The following is a 15,721-nucleotide window of genomic DNA, read 5'->3' on the forward strand; positions in this document are numbered from 1 at the left end:
GTTATAACTGTGCTAACACTTTTTTTTTTTTTCATTCTTAGGGACAAATACTGACCCTGTACCATAGCAATGGGAATCTAGCCCCTTAGATCCTGGGAAGGACTAGCCCATAATTTCAGCTCTCCCCCACTAAACATACAGTAACAACGGACACATTTCTAACATCTGTGCTTCAGGGTAAAACAAATGAAAATTGAGCTTGCACGAAAAGCCATTCATATTGCAAAGCATTGGGAAATAATGAAAACAATTGCAACATTTTCTTGGGGGAGTTGAGCAATGCTGGGATTCCTTTATTTGTGCTTTTGAAATAAGAGTAGAAGATGTCTTTGTCAGTGACATGATGGTTCCTGTAAACATTTCTTCAAGGAGTTGACACACTTCCACACAGAGTTGGCTCTTCATTTAGCACATGAAAATGCTAAAACAAATGGGAAAAGTGGTGAAATGTTAAGCGGGAGCTTGGGATAGAGAATTGCTAGGCACCTCCTTTGGGTGGATCCTGAATTACCTTTACTTTCTGGAAATTCTATTTCTTCTCTATGGAAAGAACATTAAAGTTTTGAAAAAGTTGAAGCAATGTAATTTTTGTTTGATCTCCTTATCCTCTTAACTATTTTGTACATACACAGTGGCTTCTTTTCTTCATTTTATGAGGGTAATGGATAAGGCATAATTCACTCTGCTCCAAAACTAGAGAAGCCACATGACCTAGTGGATCAAGCATGTTCCTGGGAGTCAGGAGGACCTGGGTTCTAATCTAGGTTTGGCCACTTATCTGCCATGTGAATGTGGGCGAATCACTTGACTTCTCTGTGCCTGTTACCTCATCTGTAAAATGGGGATAAGACTTGTGATGCCCATGTGGGACATGGACTGTGTCCAACCTGATTAGCTTGTATCTACCCCAATGCTTAGTATGGTGTCTGACACATAATAAGCCCTTAACAAATACCATAAAAATAACCACAACCAAAAAATAACCTAGGTAGCCTCCACCCAAATTCTAAATTATGATTCTGGAATCTTGTTGTATCTGGATGATCTTCTAGACTGTGAGCTCATTGTGAGCAGGGAATGTGTCTGCAGAGAGTAAGCACTCAATAAATAATACTGGTTGATCTTCTGAACCATGTACCAGTCCACCCAGAGTACTACTGAGCTTTCTGGGCCTATTCCTGCTCAAGCTTACATACCTGGGGCTGTCTCAAAAACAACATAATGAATGTGGCTCAGAGCATCTTTGACTTGCCAAGTGATTATACTTTCAACCCCTACTCATCTGATCACACCCTTCACTCCTCCCAGGCCCACCTCTTGGCTGGATCTCTCATCTTTCCCACCTCTGATTTCTCATTCACATTGTCTCCAGAGCCTGGATTTTCCACCTCCCACCCTATATCTTTTAGACCTTAGATCTCCCTGCTCTTCCAAGTCCTCCTAAAATCCCATCTTCAATAAGCCTTCCCTGATTAATTATCAAAACTGATCAAAGCTTCATCCCCCACTTCAATCAATGATATTTATTGAGTACTTACAATGTGCAGAGCATTGTAGTAAGTGCTTGAGAAAATACACCTATGTACTTATTTCCATACTTGGTAATTTCTAGATATATCAGATATGTATATGTGATATTTCTATAACTGTTTCCCCTGTTAAGATTGTAAGTCCCTTGTGGGCAGGAAATATGTCATGTGTTTCTGTTGTATTTCCCCAGAGCTTAGTACAGTGCACTGCACTCAGAAAGTGCTCAGTAAATATCATTATTACCACAACTACTACTACTCCCATTTGACCACATAGCCAGTTTGAAATAGGTAGTTTGGGACCTTATTTGGTTGAGGGTACCAAAAAAAGCCAACTTGCCTAAAGTGGAAGACTCATTTGAGGTCAACCCTGTTTCTGAGCTTCTAAAGCCATTTGTTTGTTGTCTAGACAGGCATATCACAGGTTCCAACCATCCCATGATGCAATGATCACAGGGATAAAACCATTAGAATATATATATATAAAATCACATAAGGGAATTTCATATTACTTTTCTAGCGGTTCTGGAATGGGTCCTGATTTATAATGTGTAAGTCTATAGGAAAATATATCCCATGAGAATTGGGTTACGTTCCTAAAAAATATGGTTGTATTCTGAATGGTTGTATCGTGGGGTAAGCAATCGGAAAGCGTTAGCCTCTGGTCCCCTAAATCTGTCTAGAAGCCTAAGTGAGCTTTCTCTGGTGGCCCAGTGCTTTGCCATCATCATCCTTGTTATTACTGCTAATGCCCCAGCAATGACAAATAGCAGTGAAGAGAAAGACAAACTCTCTAAAAATCTGGGAGACATCCTATTGACTCCCGAAATCAAATGTTAGCATGAAAGATTTCATTGTATGGATGGATAGTGATGATGAAACATGGAAAGAGTTATTAGACTTCATGCATTTAGAAGGCTAAATAGCAGTGGCCCTTTTTTACTAAGCCTATGTGCCAAGGAGCATGTAATCAAGGACCCTGACATACACAGTCTAGTGCTAGGAGAAGCAGTGTGGCTTAGTGGAAAGAGCACGGGCTTGGGAGTCAGCGGTTGTGGGTTCGAATCCCATCTCCGCCACTAATCAGCTGTGTGACCTTGGGCAAGTCACTTCACTTTTCTGTGCCTGTTCCCTCATCTGTAAAATGGGGATGAAGACTGAGAGCCCCACGTGGGACAACCTCATTACCTTGTATCTACCCCAGCGCTTAGAACGGTGGTTGGCACATAGTAAATGCTTAACAAATACCATTATTATTATTATTATGTGGATAGAAAATCTAGACCTAGTACAGAAGATGCATCCAGCGTAGTCTCATTAGTATCACCTGTGAACCATTCTCAACGTCCAGTGGCAAGATAACATTACCAGTGATTGATGAGAAGTTAGATTGTATTGAAGTAATGCTTACAGCAACACAATTCCCTTGGGCTGGACTTGTGAGAAGAATTAACAGTAGTAGGATACACTGGCTTTATGTTGAACTGTCATGGACCCACAAGGAGGACAGAGTAAGCAATTTAAAGACTTGAAGCACAGCTTCACTGAGACTAGACTGTAAGCTCCCTCCTCCCTCCCTCCTGTAAGCTCGTTGAGGCCAGGGAATGTCTGCCACCTTTGTAGTCTTCCAAGCATACATTTAGTGCTCTGCACACAGTAAGTGCTCGATAAATACCGCTGATGATGGAACAGACAGTTTGGGGCAGCCACAAGCACCCTGTGTGCTGGGCCCTTAGGCCTGGCAGCAGTTGCTCTTGAACAGTCGTCCATCACTGTTGTCCAAGCAGAAGCGGCCATAGTCCTCGATGAACTGGTGCATTTATTCACTTTCCATACTCTTGCCATCCATGGCATCTTTGATTTTCCTGTTCCCATTATGGTCTGTTTGTCTCCCCCATTAGATTCTAAAGCTCTTTGAGATCTGGGACAGTGTGTTTTGCTTCTGTTGTAATCTACCAAGTGTATAGTACAGTGCTCTCTTTCAAATGCTCAATAAATATTATCAATTGGTGCTCAATAAATATCAATTAATAAATGTTATTGGTAGATATCAATTATTAATTGATCTAAGAAGCCTCACAAATATCGAGAAACAATATCTGAATCAAGGCAGCTGGCAATTTAGGAGGAGAGAAGGAGCAGGAGTCCAGGTCTTAGCTCCCCGTGTGATTTTGTTGGGTTCAGCTTGGATATTTGAATCTATGGGGTAATGAACAACTTTATACCTTTGATTCTGCCACAGCTTTCAGTACTGTTGTATGTTCCCAAGTACTTTATAGACTCAGCACACAGTAAGCCTTGAATAATTGCTGTTAATGATGATGAATGTTTCACAAACTAAAACAAGGCAACACTGCACATTCATTCAGCAATATAAATTGAGATGGTTATTCTAAACAGCGGGGGTTAATTTGTAGGACATCGAGAAACAAGGCTACTTGCAAAGAAGAAGCATGTCTAAGTTCTGTGGTGTTTTTAAAGTTAAGATGCTGCTTAATGAGTTGGCAGGGACTTAGAACAGTGAGACTAGCAAAAGTGCAATTCATAGGATACAGTGAAGGACACATGATGTTTCCTCCCTACCCCTGTTTGTCACAAAAGACAAAAACAAATGAAAAACCAAAAACCCCAATCCCTTTAGGGTCTGTTATGAAAGATCCTCTTCTGTTGTTCAGCACACTTTAACTTCAGTCTCATTAAGAGAGTCAGACAGCTTTTACCAAATGAATTTGTGTAATAGCTAAATCACTACTGTGGATGGTGCATTTGGTGGCTCAGTCTATGGCTAGGAATAGGCACATAAATACTGCCCTACATGGTGGGAGGGAGTAGGTGGCAAACTCAAACCAATAATTTTGCAGTTCTCGAGAGCTGTGAGATTAGAAGACGGTTCTTAAAAATGAGCTGGCAGATGAGCCTATTTGAGAGTAGTTTGGCAGATTTGCTATCGCTACTAGGGAATGTGTCAACTCCTAAGCATCTTAACATTGGAAAGCAAACATTTGTCATACCTAACCCTTCCAAGAGTTCCAGTAACCCAACACATTTCACTCTTCATTGAAAATATTGGGAGAGGGGGAAGGAAAGTATAGAATTGTCATGTTGGAAACAGGAAATAATCGGAAAAGAAGCAGTGGAGGAAGGTGATCAGGAGAGGGTGATCAAATGATTATTCATTATCATAATCAAAATCTTTTTTATTGAACACTGTGCACAGAGCACTGTGCTAAGCACTTGGGAGAGTACAGTACAACAGAGTTGGTAGACATGTTCTTGGCCCACAATGAGCTTACAGTCTAGCGGGGGAGACACACAATATAAGTAAAGAGAGTCTGTGCAGGGGAGCAGAGAGTAGAGGGATTGTACTAACATTCACTGCCTCAGCGCCTTGCTGCTCAGATTTCTGTGATCTTCTCGTGGCTCCAGACGTGGGGAAATACTGCTTCAGTCTCATTTGTGCTTTACACATGGGGATGGGACTGGTCAGTTAGTCCTGCACTGCCATGAACCTTGAAATGCTAAAGAGTAGTTAGCTATTTCAATCTATGTCCTGCCCATGTTATCACCTCTAATAGTGTCTGTCCATCTCCCCCTCTAGACTGTAAGCTCATCGTGGGCAGGGAATGTGTCTGTTGATTGTTATATTACACTTTCCCAACTGCTTAGTACACAAAGTAAGTGCTCAATAAATATGATTGACTAGCTTATGCAGAGTAATGGGCAGTTATATGCTCACTGGGGGAGTAAAATGTTTGCATTCATCAGACAAGTGCTTCATCTCAGCCCCAAAGGAAACTTAATAAGCTGTCCCAAAGCCCTCTGAGCAGGAGGGGCTTGTTTGTCCCTTTGGTGTGTCTGTTTTTGTAGCAGTCACATGGTTTTGCTCAGCCTAGTTCAGCTGCCTTGTGAAATCATTGCCCTAAACAAGCTGAGCTCTGTGCTAGGTTCGGATCACATTATTCCCTGAACACCTGATGCTTTAATAGTTTTCCCAGTTCTCTTCCATTCAAGTGACCACTCAAACATGCCAGTAAATCAGCTCATTACTAGAAAGGCTATCTCCCTATCCAGTTTAAGTAAGGCATAGTGGGTCCCAGAGGAGGGTGGGAGAATAATAATAATTGTGTTAAGTGCTTACTATGTGACCAGCACTGTACTAAGCGCTGGGGTGGGGACAGTCTATGTCTCACATGGGGCTCACAGTCTTAATCCCCCATTGTACAGATGAGGCCCAGAGAAGTTAAGCAACTTGTCCAAGGTCTCACAGCAGACAAGTGGCAGAGCCGGGATTAGAACCCAAGTCTTTCTGACTCCCAGACTCGTGCTCTGTCCACTAGGCCACACTACCCCTTTTGGAGGAAGAGGGGGCTCCCCAACGTTGTTTAGTTACCTCATCAACATTCTCTGGCTGACTGGTAGAGTTCTCTTCTGCATATTTCTGTAGAGCAAGTGTTTGTAGCTATAACTGATCTATTGAGCAGAAAATATGGAGCGCACATTAGGCTTCTGTTTAGTGCTTGTTGACTATTTGGATTTTAATTTTTTCCTTTCCCAGGGATCTGGCTCTTTGAAATCCCTTACTCAGTACCAAATAGTGAGGGTAATTGGGGATTTCGAATGCCATTTGTCATATTGGTGAATTTTACAGTGTTGTGCATGGAAAGGGAAACAGTTGCTCTAAGCACATAGTATTGAATACCAACAATGTACTAAGTAGTATAAAACAGAATTACTCAGTTCCAGCCCCTTAGGGTTCCATGAGGGGAATTCAGTGCAGTGGTCTTTTTTTCCAGAGCAGCAAACAGGATCTAGTGAAGCAGCGTGGCTCAGTGGAAAGAGCATGGGCTTGGGAGTCAGAGGTCATGTCTGCTGTGTGACCTTGGGCAAGTCACTTAACTTCTCTGAGCCTCAGTTACCTCATCTGTAAAATGGGGATTAAGACCATGAGCCCCACGTGGGACAACCTGATCATCTTGTATTCCCCCCCAGTGCTTAGAACAGTGAACTTAACAAATGCCATCATTATTATCTAGTGGGCCTAGGTCAGTGTTTCTCAAATAAACTTTTACTGTGACTGCATTTTCTGCCGCCACATTTTGGTGACCACCTAGTTTTAAATTAGCTTCCTGAAGCCTCTCGCCCTGAGTCCTAACATTCTGTGCCTTCCTACCGGGGTTTTCCCTGGCTTCCCACCCAGTATCCCCATTTGGTGGTGAGGCAAATGAGGAGAGAAGGAAATGAGACTGGGGGCAAGGTGAGATTAAGACCCCTGTAGCTCCTGGGGGCTAGTTAGTTTTGGGCCTCTCCTTACCTCAGCTCCCTGCTGGACTCCCGCTTCCACCAGGAAATGGGAGGGGGGAATCCCTCCAAACTAGAAGGCCTCCCTGCCAGCAGCCAAACTGAATCTGACCCCTTCTTCCCCACCACTTACCAGAAAGACAATAGATGGAGAGAACTGTCCTCTTCTGCAGCCTTATCTTAGTGGTTGGGTGGCCTTTGGTCTCTGCTGCCATCTGGCTGTGGATCAGCCGTGCCTGGGGGGAATGGGGAAGGCTGGGACCCTGGCAGTACTCAATGAATTTGATTTTCACCAGTGGGACTCCAAGCAATATTCCTCTCGCCAAAGCCAAGACCACCATGCTTGCCCCCCCCCACCATTGCTCACCTATCCAGGACCCCTCCCTTGATTGGGATCAGGGGTGCAGAGGAAAGACAGAGGGGTCCCAAAGCCCACAGTTATTTTGACAACTCTGCCAGAGGACATCCATGTTCTTCTCGTGGACTGCTTGCTCCAAGCTGGGGTTAAGTCACTTAAATCAGTGGTGAGTTCTTTAAAAGTCAGCCACACCGGGACTTGAACACACAGCAGGCAGCTTAGTGGAAGCTCCTTCATCCCTGGAGTTGTGTTTGGTTAGGAGTGTATGGAGTGATAGTAGGGGTGGTGGTAACACCTCCTGGAGGCCAGAGCTGTGATCTTGTTGCATAGCCCCACATGGTCTCCTCCCCCTCCCCACCACTTCATCAGCTATTCTGAAATTTAAAGATGACTGCCACGCATATGCAGCATCAGCAAGAGTGGTGGGGGGAAGGGGGTGGGGGGAGGCAGAGAGGGTGTCAGAGACTGCTGGTCAGATCCAGTCCTGCCTCCTCTGATGGTGTGCATATGTGGCAGATATGTTGGAGAGGTCTGGTTTGGGCACTGTCTTCATAATGCCCCAAGACGGGGTCATGTCGGTAGGATCTGGAGGCACTGCTAGTGTTGGAAGTAGCTGGAGTTGTCTGACCTAGACTGGAAGCTGTTGAAACTTCTTTTCTAGAGTATTTTTCTTGCTTCAGAGCCATTGTGTCCCCATCCCAGGTCCTCCACAGGTGCTGCTTCTCACAGGTGGACCCCCTCTCTCCCTCTGCCCTTCTCTCCTTCTTTCTCTCCCTCCCTCCCCCCCTTGAGGAAATCACCTTTAATTGCACAGTCTTAAGCTGAGCTGGAGGAGCATCCCAAGATAGAAAGACAAACACAGACTATCTCCTGCTCTTTAGTTCTCAGTCTGCATTCCTCCTCCTTTTCTCTTCCTCCATTATTCCTTACTCTCATCCTACTTTTCTTCCTGAGTTTCCTGTCAGTACGGTGCCTCCTCTTCCACTTTCTCCTCCACTTCCTTTTCCTTCTTTGCTCCTCTTCTCCCTTCTCCTTATCCTACTTTTCCCCCGTTCTCCTCCCCTGGTTACGCTCAACAACTGAGGTTGCTTTATTGGCCCCTTTTAATTAAGGAGCACCTTGCTTTATGGCCAGCGGTGAGTCATTTCATGGCCATTTTCCAAAAAGATTTCTCACTGAAAATGAGGCAGCAGCAGCAGGCTTGCGGGCCACTGAGGTCACAAGGAATTCCTTCATGACTTTATGGACCCCAAGGGAGGCTACATGTGAGAAATACTGTTTCAAGCATAGCATTGCTTTTTTATTCTGATGAGTAGTGATTATAATATTTTTTGTTAAGTGCTTACTATGTGCCAAGTTCTGTATTAAACACTAGGGTAGATACCCGATAATCAGATAGGACACAGTGTCTGTCCTACAAGAGGCTCACAGTCTGAGTAGGAGGGAAAATAGATATTGAAGCCCCATTTAACAGATGAGGAAACTGAGGCACAGAGAAGTTAAATGACTTGCCCAAGGTCTCAGGGCAGGCAAGTGGCAGAGCCAGGATTAGAGCATTAGCGATCCATGAGTATGTTTAAGACAGAACTGTATAAACATGTTGTACAAAAAGAAGAAGGAGGCCTCAAGGGTTCTAGTAATAAGCCTCTTTTGTGACCTTGGACAAGTCACACAGGGAGGAGCCTGGCCTAGTGGAAAGAGCATGGGCTGCTGGGTGACCTTAAACAAGTCACTTCAATTCTCTGTGCCTCAATTTCCTCATCTGTAAAATGGGGATTAAATCCTTGTTCTGCCTCCCTCTTTGACTAGGAGTCCATATTTGTTTCCAGTCTGCTTATATAGTTTCTACTCTAGCGCGTAGTACAACATTTGACATCTAGTAAGCACTTAACAAATACCACAATTATTATCATTGAGTTAGAGGAGCCTTTTCTGATTGAGTGCTCTTTCTTCAAGCTCCCTCATTATAGGTGCTGGGTAGACATGTTGGTTTGGTATGCAAGCAGGCTTTTGTTTAATCATTTCTAAGGTTGACATGTAACTCCTTGTAACTCTGTTATACAGAGAAAACAGTGGCATTAACATACTGTAGGAGGATTATGTAATACCAGTTCTGAGAACAGAGCAACTTGAGAATTTAAGGGATAGTTTGTACAGATGCTACCAATCTGGCATCCTGTGCTGAGAAATTGTCCATGACTTTAGGGCATTCAATCAGTGCTTCAAGGCACACAACCTGCTCTCTCCCTCCTATATTCCACTCTCTTCTTCCACTACATACACTGTCACTCCCTTGGTTCAGCTCAAGCTAATATACTCACTGTGCCTTGTCCTTATCTCTCACCACCAATCTCTTGCCCATGTCCTCCATCTGGTCTAGAACACCCTCCCACTTCAAATCTGACAGACCACTGCTCTCCCATCCTCAAAGCCCTTCTAAAAAAAATCTCATCTTCTCCAGGTGGCCTCCATGATTAATTTCTAATCACCCCAAGTTTTTTGCTTCCCAGTTGCTACTTAAACATTTCTGTGCTACCTGAGCACCTGTATATACAACCTGCAAAACTTACGTACAAATTGTACGTACCCTGTGAAAGCACTATCCCCGTTTCCTTCTTCCTTCAATCTGAAACTTATTTTAGTGACTGTCACCCCTGCTAGATTGTTAGCTCCCTCCAGTTATCATCAGAACCTCACTCCTACAGTGTCTCTCCAAACCCTTTGAGGGAGTTGTCTATATCCACTGCCTCCACTTTCTCTCCTCCAATTCTCTCCTTGACCCCTCCAATGTAGTTTCCAGTTCAGAGAACTAATAGGTCAGAAATCCATTATTTCGGGTCTTTTCAGCCCTGATTAGAAACTCGTGGGTCTTAAAAGAACTCTGGAATGAGCAAGTCTGAGAATCCAGCTCCAAAAACTGTGGAGGTGAGAACTGGTGGAGGGTCTCGAGGCCAGTGGTCAGGAGTCGCTGCTTGATGGGGCAAGGCTAGAAATTTTGCTTGGGAGAATGAGAGGATTTTCTAAATTGAAACATTTATCAATGGTGGCCCTAGATAGCTAAATGTTCACTGAGCTTTGCCTCCACAGGTAAGTTAAGTAGAAATCTGAGGCAGTTATCCCAAATCAAGGGGAAATAACAGACCACTGAAGAAAAGCTGTTTTTGTTCTTGACTTTGAAATTATTAGCTAGATTGTTTGCCTACGCAGTGTAAATTCACCAGGTTCACCCTTCAACACCATCTCCACCCACCCGCCCAATTAACTTTTGCTGTCAGAGAAGCAGCATGGCTCAGTGGAAAGAGCCTGGGCTTGGGTGTCAGGTCATGGGTTCGAATCCCGGCTCTGCCACTTATCAGCTGTGTGATTTTGGGCAAGTCACTTAACTTCTTTGTGCCTCAGTTACCTCATCTGTAAAATGGGAATTGAGATTGTGAGCCACATGTGGGACAACCTGATTACCTTGTATCCCCCCCCCAGTGCTTAGAACAGTGCTTTGCACATAGTAAGCGCTTAACAAATACCATTATTATTGTTGTCATTTGGGAATAGTGGAAAAGAAGACATGTGAGGTCACATACATTATACGAGCATGGGTTATGGCTTCACAAATGTCATTTTGCAGAGGTACACCAATTTCACGCAATCACTGGAGGGACCAAGGCCCCACCCTTCCCCCTTCACTTGCTCCATAGTTCCCTCCCAGGTCCAGGCGAACTATGGCGCCATGTCTGAGTCATGGAACTCGTTGGCAGGAGCCAGATGGGAAAATGGCTTGGTGCTGAGAGGTTATAAAAAGGAAATAAACACATCTGGCATCATATTGCTACTGGATTGGGAACAGAGCAACTGAAAACTCGGTTGTCTGGTATAAGATAGGACAGCCGTCCACCCTAGATAGGAGACTACTCTTGAAAAAGTTGATGGTGGCAGAGTAGTTAAGTAGATGTGTAATTTATCTTTCATAATCGAAGAAGCCCCCACTGATGGTGAAGTTCACCCACAAGTGCGTGTGTGACTGAAAAGGCCAATGCGGGACCCATAGTCATGGCTAAACCAGAAGCAGCATGGCAGAGTGGATAGAGCATGGGCCTGGGAATCAGAAGGTCATGAGTTCTAATCCCGGCTCTGCCACTTGTCCGCTGTGTGACCTGGGGCAAGTCACTTCATTTCTCTGGGCCTCAGTTCCCTCATCTGTAAAATGGGGGTTGAGACTATGAACCCCACATGGGACAGGGACTTTGTCCAACCTGATTTGCTTTTATCCACCCCAGCGCTTAGTACAGTGCCTGGGACATAGCAAGCACTTAACAAATGCCATAATTATTATTATTACATGTTGGTAGTTAAGTAGATTGACTGCCAGCTATACAGTAATGTATACTCTTCCCCTCTGTGTTTAGGACCATGAGGGCTGCCGGGAAGGCTTTCAAGAAGAAGAGCAAAGGGGCTTTTTAGAAGTGATTGGACGCTGCAGCCGCAAGGCTGGGGCCAGAGGGCTGGCAGTGGAAAACTCTTTTGGGCTGGGATATCTCATCCAACAGTTCCTGGTGCCTTTTTGCCAACTGCAAGAAAAGCCAGGAGAACAAGAAGACAATGTCAATAGCGCTGAAGCAGGTTTTTAATAAGGACAAGACCTTTCGGCCCAAGCGCAAATTTGAACCCGGCACCCAGAGGTTTGAGCTCCACAAGCGAGCGCAGGCCTCACTGAACTCGGGTGTGGACCTGAAGGCTGCAGTACAGCTGCCTAATGGGGAAGACCAGAATGACTGGGTGGCAGTTCACGTGGTGGATTTCTTCAACCGGATCAACCTAATCTATGGGACCATCTGTGAGTTCTGCACTGAGAGGACCTGCCCTGTCATGTCTGGGGGCCCCAAATATGAGTACCGGTGGCAGGATGACCTCAAGTACAAGAAGCCTACTGCATTGCCAGCACCCCAGTACATGAACCTGCTCATGGACTGGATTGAGGTGCAGATCAACAATGAGGACATATTCCCTACCAGCGTGGGTAAGTCACAGTTTTTTGTGTGTTCATACTTTCCTCTTTCTAGATTTTGGGAGGGTACTTCCCAATATTCCTTTGTTTGGTGGCTGCAGTGTCTCCTGATGATCAGTGCAGGTGCTGAATCCTAAACCTTTTCATCCCAGTAAGCTTCTTAAGCACACCACTTAAAGGGTGGAGCACCAGGGATGCCAGCTTATTAGTGTGGAAGGATTTTTGTGCCCGAAACTGAGTCCCTTTCAATGGGAGGATGACTCTCGGAGGAAACTGGGTACATCTAGGACACTGATTATCGTAGCTACTGGGTCTGCATTTGTAAAAGCACCAAAAAAGTGGCCTTCTAGATTCTTAAGGATACCATTAAAAATGTTTTTTTATTAATCAATTTTAGCAGCTGTTAGATTTTTGTGTTCTTCAAAATCATGCACATCATTGTTCCCCATCCCAAAATAATAGCTGCCATCCAGGTGGCATTTTGTCAAAGGAGATCAGTCATTGCTAAAACCTGAAGCACTATGGAAAAAATTCATTCTTATCCCATATGTTTTCAGACCACATTCAGTAGTCATAGCTTTGTGAATTCTAATGTAATATTGAGGGAAGAAAAGAATGAATCTAAATTCTAGTTCCTACAATCAGGAATGCCAACTTTTCTTTCTGATTTGTGGCGGGGGAGGAACTTCAGGTGGAGCTTTGAGGAGGTGTGGCTTCTCCTCTCCCTCTCTTCCCTCTCTCACCCTCGCCCTAGAAGCCCCAGGTGGGGCTCACCAAACCTCCAGCTGACCTTGGAGCTTGGTAGCAAAGGACAGCAATCCCAACCTTAGGAGCAGCTCAGTGACTCTGAAAGTCATCGCTGTGGAGTTTGAGCCATCACTGCACCTTCCGAGCCCAGGCACTCACTTACCTGGGCCCCAGACTACTCACCAAGCTGTTGGGGCAAGTTGGGCCGGGAGTTAAGGCAGCATCCAGTCTGACTCTGGAGCCTGCTGGAAGGGAGAGGAATCCTACTGGGCTTTGGGACCAACTGGGGAGCAGAGTCCTGCCAGCAGTGACTTAAAAATTAGAGCTAACTTCTTGGCTCCTCTCCTGGCAGAGCTTCCGAAACAAATGGCTTCACCCCTACAATACCAATCTCTCAACTCCCCAAAGGCTGCTACTAACTGTCTGGAAGATATAGAGTGAAAACCCCTTTTGAAGAGGGAAAGATCTTAAGACCTCTGCCTAAACCATTGATGGCCTAAGCTTCTCCTCACCAACTCACTTCCTTCCAAGGTGGTTTCAGTCTACCAAAGAATTCTGGGAAATATAGTCCTTCAGAAAGGAAAGATTTGAAAAGCCTCACTATGTCTCTGATCCCCTTTGTTCACAGTTCTGCCTCCCATATATGCCCGTCAAGATTATTTTATTGGTTGTCAACATTATTTTAAAACACTGATATTTACTGATTCCTCAGATGTTGTTTTGAAACTGAATGAGTCGTTCCTTTTGGAATTCTTGAAAATGAACTCCTATCAGGTCCCAAACACAGCCTAATGTAGCATATGTCCTGTCAGAAATCAGGTCAAAGCATAGTTTGGAAGGGGAGTACTGCAACAGGGCCCCCTATTCTGCTTTGTTCTTTTGTTTAATGAGTGTAGCATAGAGAGTATTTACAAGCCGTGAGTGAGTGGTGAGAGGTGTTGGGGTTAGGTTTGCTGATGAGTTGGGTAAATTGATAAGAGTAACTAGTATTTGGACTCTTGGTGGAATAACTTGAAAGAGAGTACTGTATTCGGCTGACAGATGAATCTTTTGAAAGTCCCTGTCTTGCCCTGACTTGTCTCACTCCTTCATCTTCCCTCACTGCCTATTAATTTAATGCAAGAGGTACAATCTGAGTAATCCAAATTCCTTAACTTCATGGCACAGCAGGAAGAAAGCAGGGTTCAAAGAAAGTTTGATGTTATGTCTTTAGTATCCTGAAGTGGTAGTGATTTCTCTTTCTCTAGGTTTCTGTACATTTGCTCTTTCATTGACATTTCTAAGAGCCTTGTTCCAGAGTTTCATGGGTCATTTTCTTTACCAGTTTTAACTCTTTTATCAATCACTAACAATGAGCAAGTCTTTGTGCAGGGCATATAATCTGGTCTTTGAGGAAAGAGTAAGCAAATTTTAAGTTTCCTTAAAAGATCAATCAATTGTGTTTGAGTGCACACCGTGTACAGAGCACTGTAGTAAGTGCTTGGGAGGGTACAATATATCAGAGTTGGTAGGCATGTTCCCTACCCATAAGGAGCTTATAGTCTAGAGGGGGAGACAGGCCTTAAAATAAATTATGGATATGTACATAAGTATTGCGGGGCTGAGGGTGGAATGAGTAAGGGGTACAAATCCAAGTGCAAGATTTTAGGCATATAAATGTCTTTGGGCCTGAAAATTAAAATTATTTGATGATATTATTTTTTTCAAAGCCTTGGGCTAAGTTTATGCTTCGCTATTGATTCCAAATCCTTACAGTAATGGCAGTGGCAATATTCCTCTGAGAAATGGACTTCCTGCCTTTCTCAGTCCCCTTGCTCAAATCCCTTTAGCAAAAATCTTGTGTGTTGTGGACAGTATTGCCATTGCACTTTCTGTTGCCAGGCAAATTTGCTCAAGAAAATATCAGGTTTGAAATAACCATCCTCTAATTAGTGGCCTAGTGGAAAGAGTACAGTCCTGGGAACCAGGGGGCCTGGGTTCTAATTCTGGCTCTGCCACATGTCTGCTGTGGGACTTTAGGCAAGTCACTTAACTTCTCTGTGTTCCCTCATCTGCAAAATGGGGATTCAATACCTGTTCTCCCTCCTGCTTAGACTGCGAACCCTACGTGGGACCTGATTTTCTTGTATCTATGCCAGTGCTTGGCACATAGTAAATGCTTAACAAATACCACAGTTATTATTATTATTGTAACCAGGAGAATGATTATAATTAGTCAGTGACTGAATGTAATAGAAAGATAGTGCCAGGTGGATCAATCCTGCAGAATAAATGTTTTCTCCTCTGTTGTATGTTTGGATTTTTATTCCCTTGACACTATAATTAGAAATGGAGAAAATAGAAATAGGTGTGCTGTTGAAGTGTACATAATTTGAACAGATCCAGGTAGCAGGAGACAGCAAGCAAAAGAGGAAAGCCATCTTCTTGTGTTTGCTTGTGTTAAAACTCTATGTTCTTCCACTGGCTTCTATTTAATGATGACAATAATAATAATTGTGATATTTTGTTAAGTGCTTACTATGTGCCAGGCACTATTCTAAGTGCTGGGTAGATACAAGATAATTGCTTAGTACAGTGCTCTGCACACAGTAAGCACTCAATAAATACAATTGAATGAACGAATGATAATCTGGTTGGACACAGTCCCTGTCCCACATAGAGCTCACAGTCTTAATTCCCATTTTACAGGTGAGGGAATTGAGGCATAGAGAAGTTCAGTGACTTGCCCAAGGTCACACAGCAGACAAGTGGCAGAGCCAGGATTAGAACCCAGGCCCTTCTGACTCCCAA

At 44.0% G+C, this 15,721-nt stretch overlaps 1 protein-coding gene across 3 annotated transcripts in view; it reads left to right on the plus strand.

Moving 5' to 3' along the window:
- Positions 1–15,721, plus strand: part of MOB3B (MOB kinase activator 3B) — a 188,046-nt gene that overhangs the window by 43,050 nt on the left and 129,275 nt on the right. For all 3 annotated transcript variants that reach the window (XR_005456601.1, XR_005456602.1, XM_038769698.1), the window contains exon 2: positions 11,586–12,196. Coding sequence is in view for 1 of the 3 variants with exons in the window: in XM_038769698.1 (XP_038625626.1) it covers positions 11,779–12,196 (418 nt within the window). In the remaining 2 variants the exon portion in view is untranslated. The remainder of the gene's footprint in view (positions 1–11,585; positions 12,197–15,721) is intronic.

Source organism: Tachyglossus aculeatus, chromosome X4 (genome assembly GCF_015852505.1).
Source record: "Tachyglossus aculeatus isolate mTacAcu1 chromosome X4, mTacAcu1.pri, whole genome shotgun sequence".
NCBI lineage: Eukaryota > Metazoa > Chordata > Mammalia > Monotremata > Tachyglossidae > Tachyglossus > Tachyglossus aculeatus.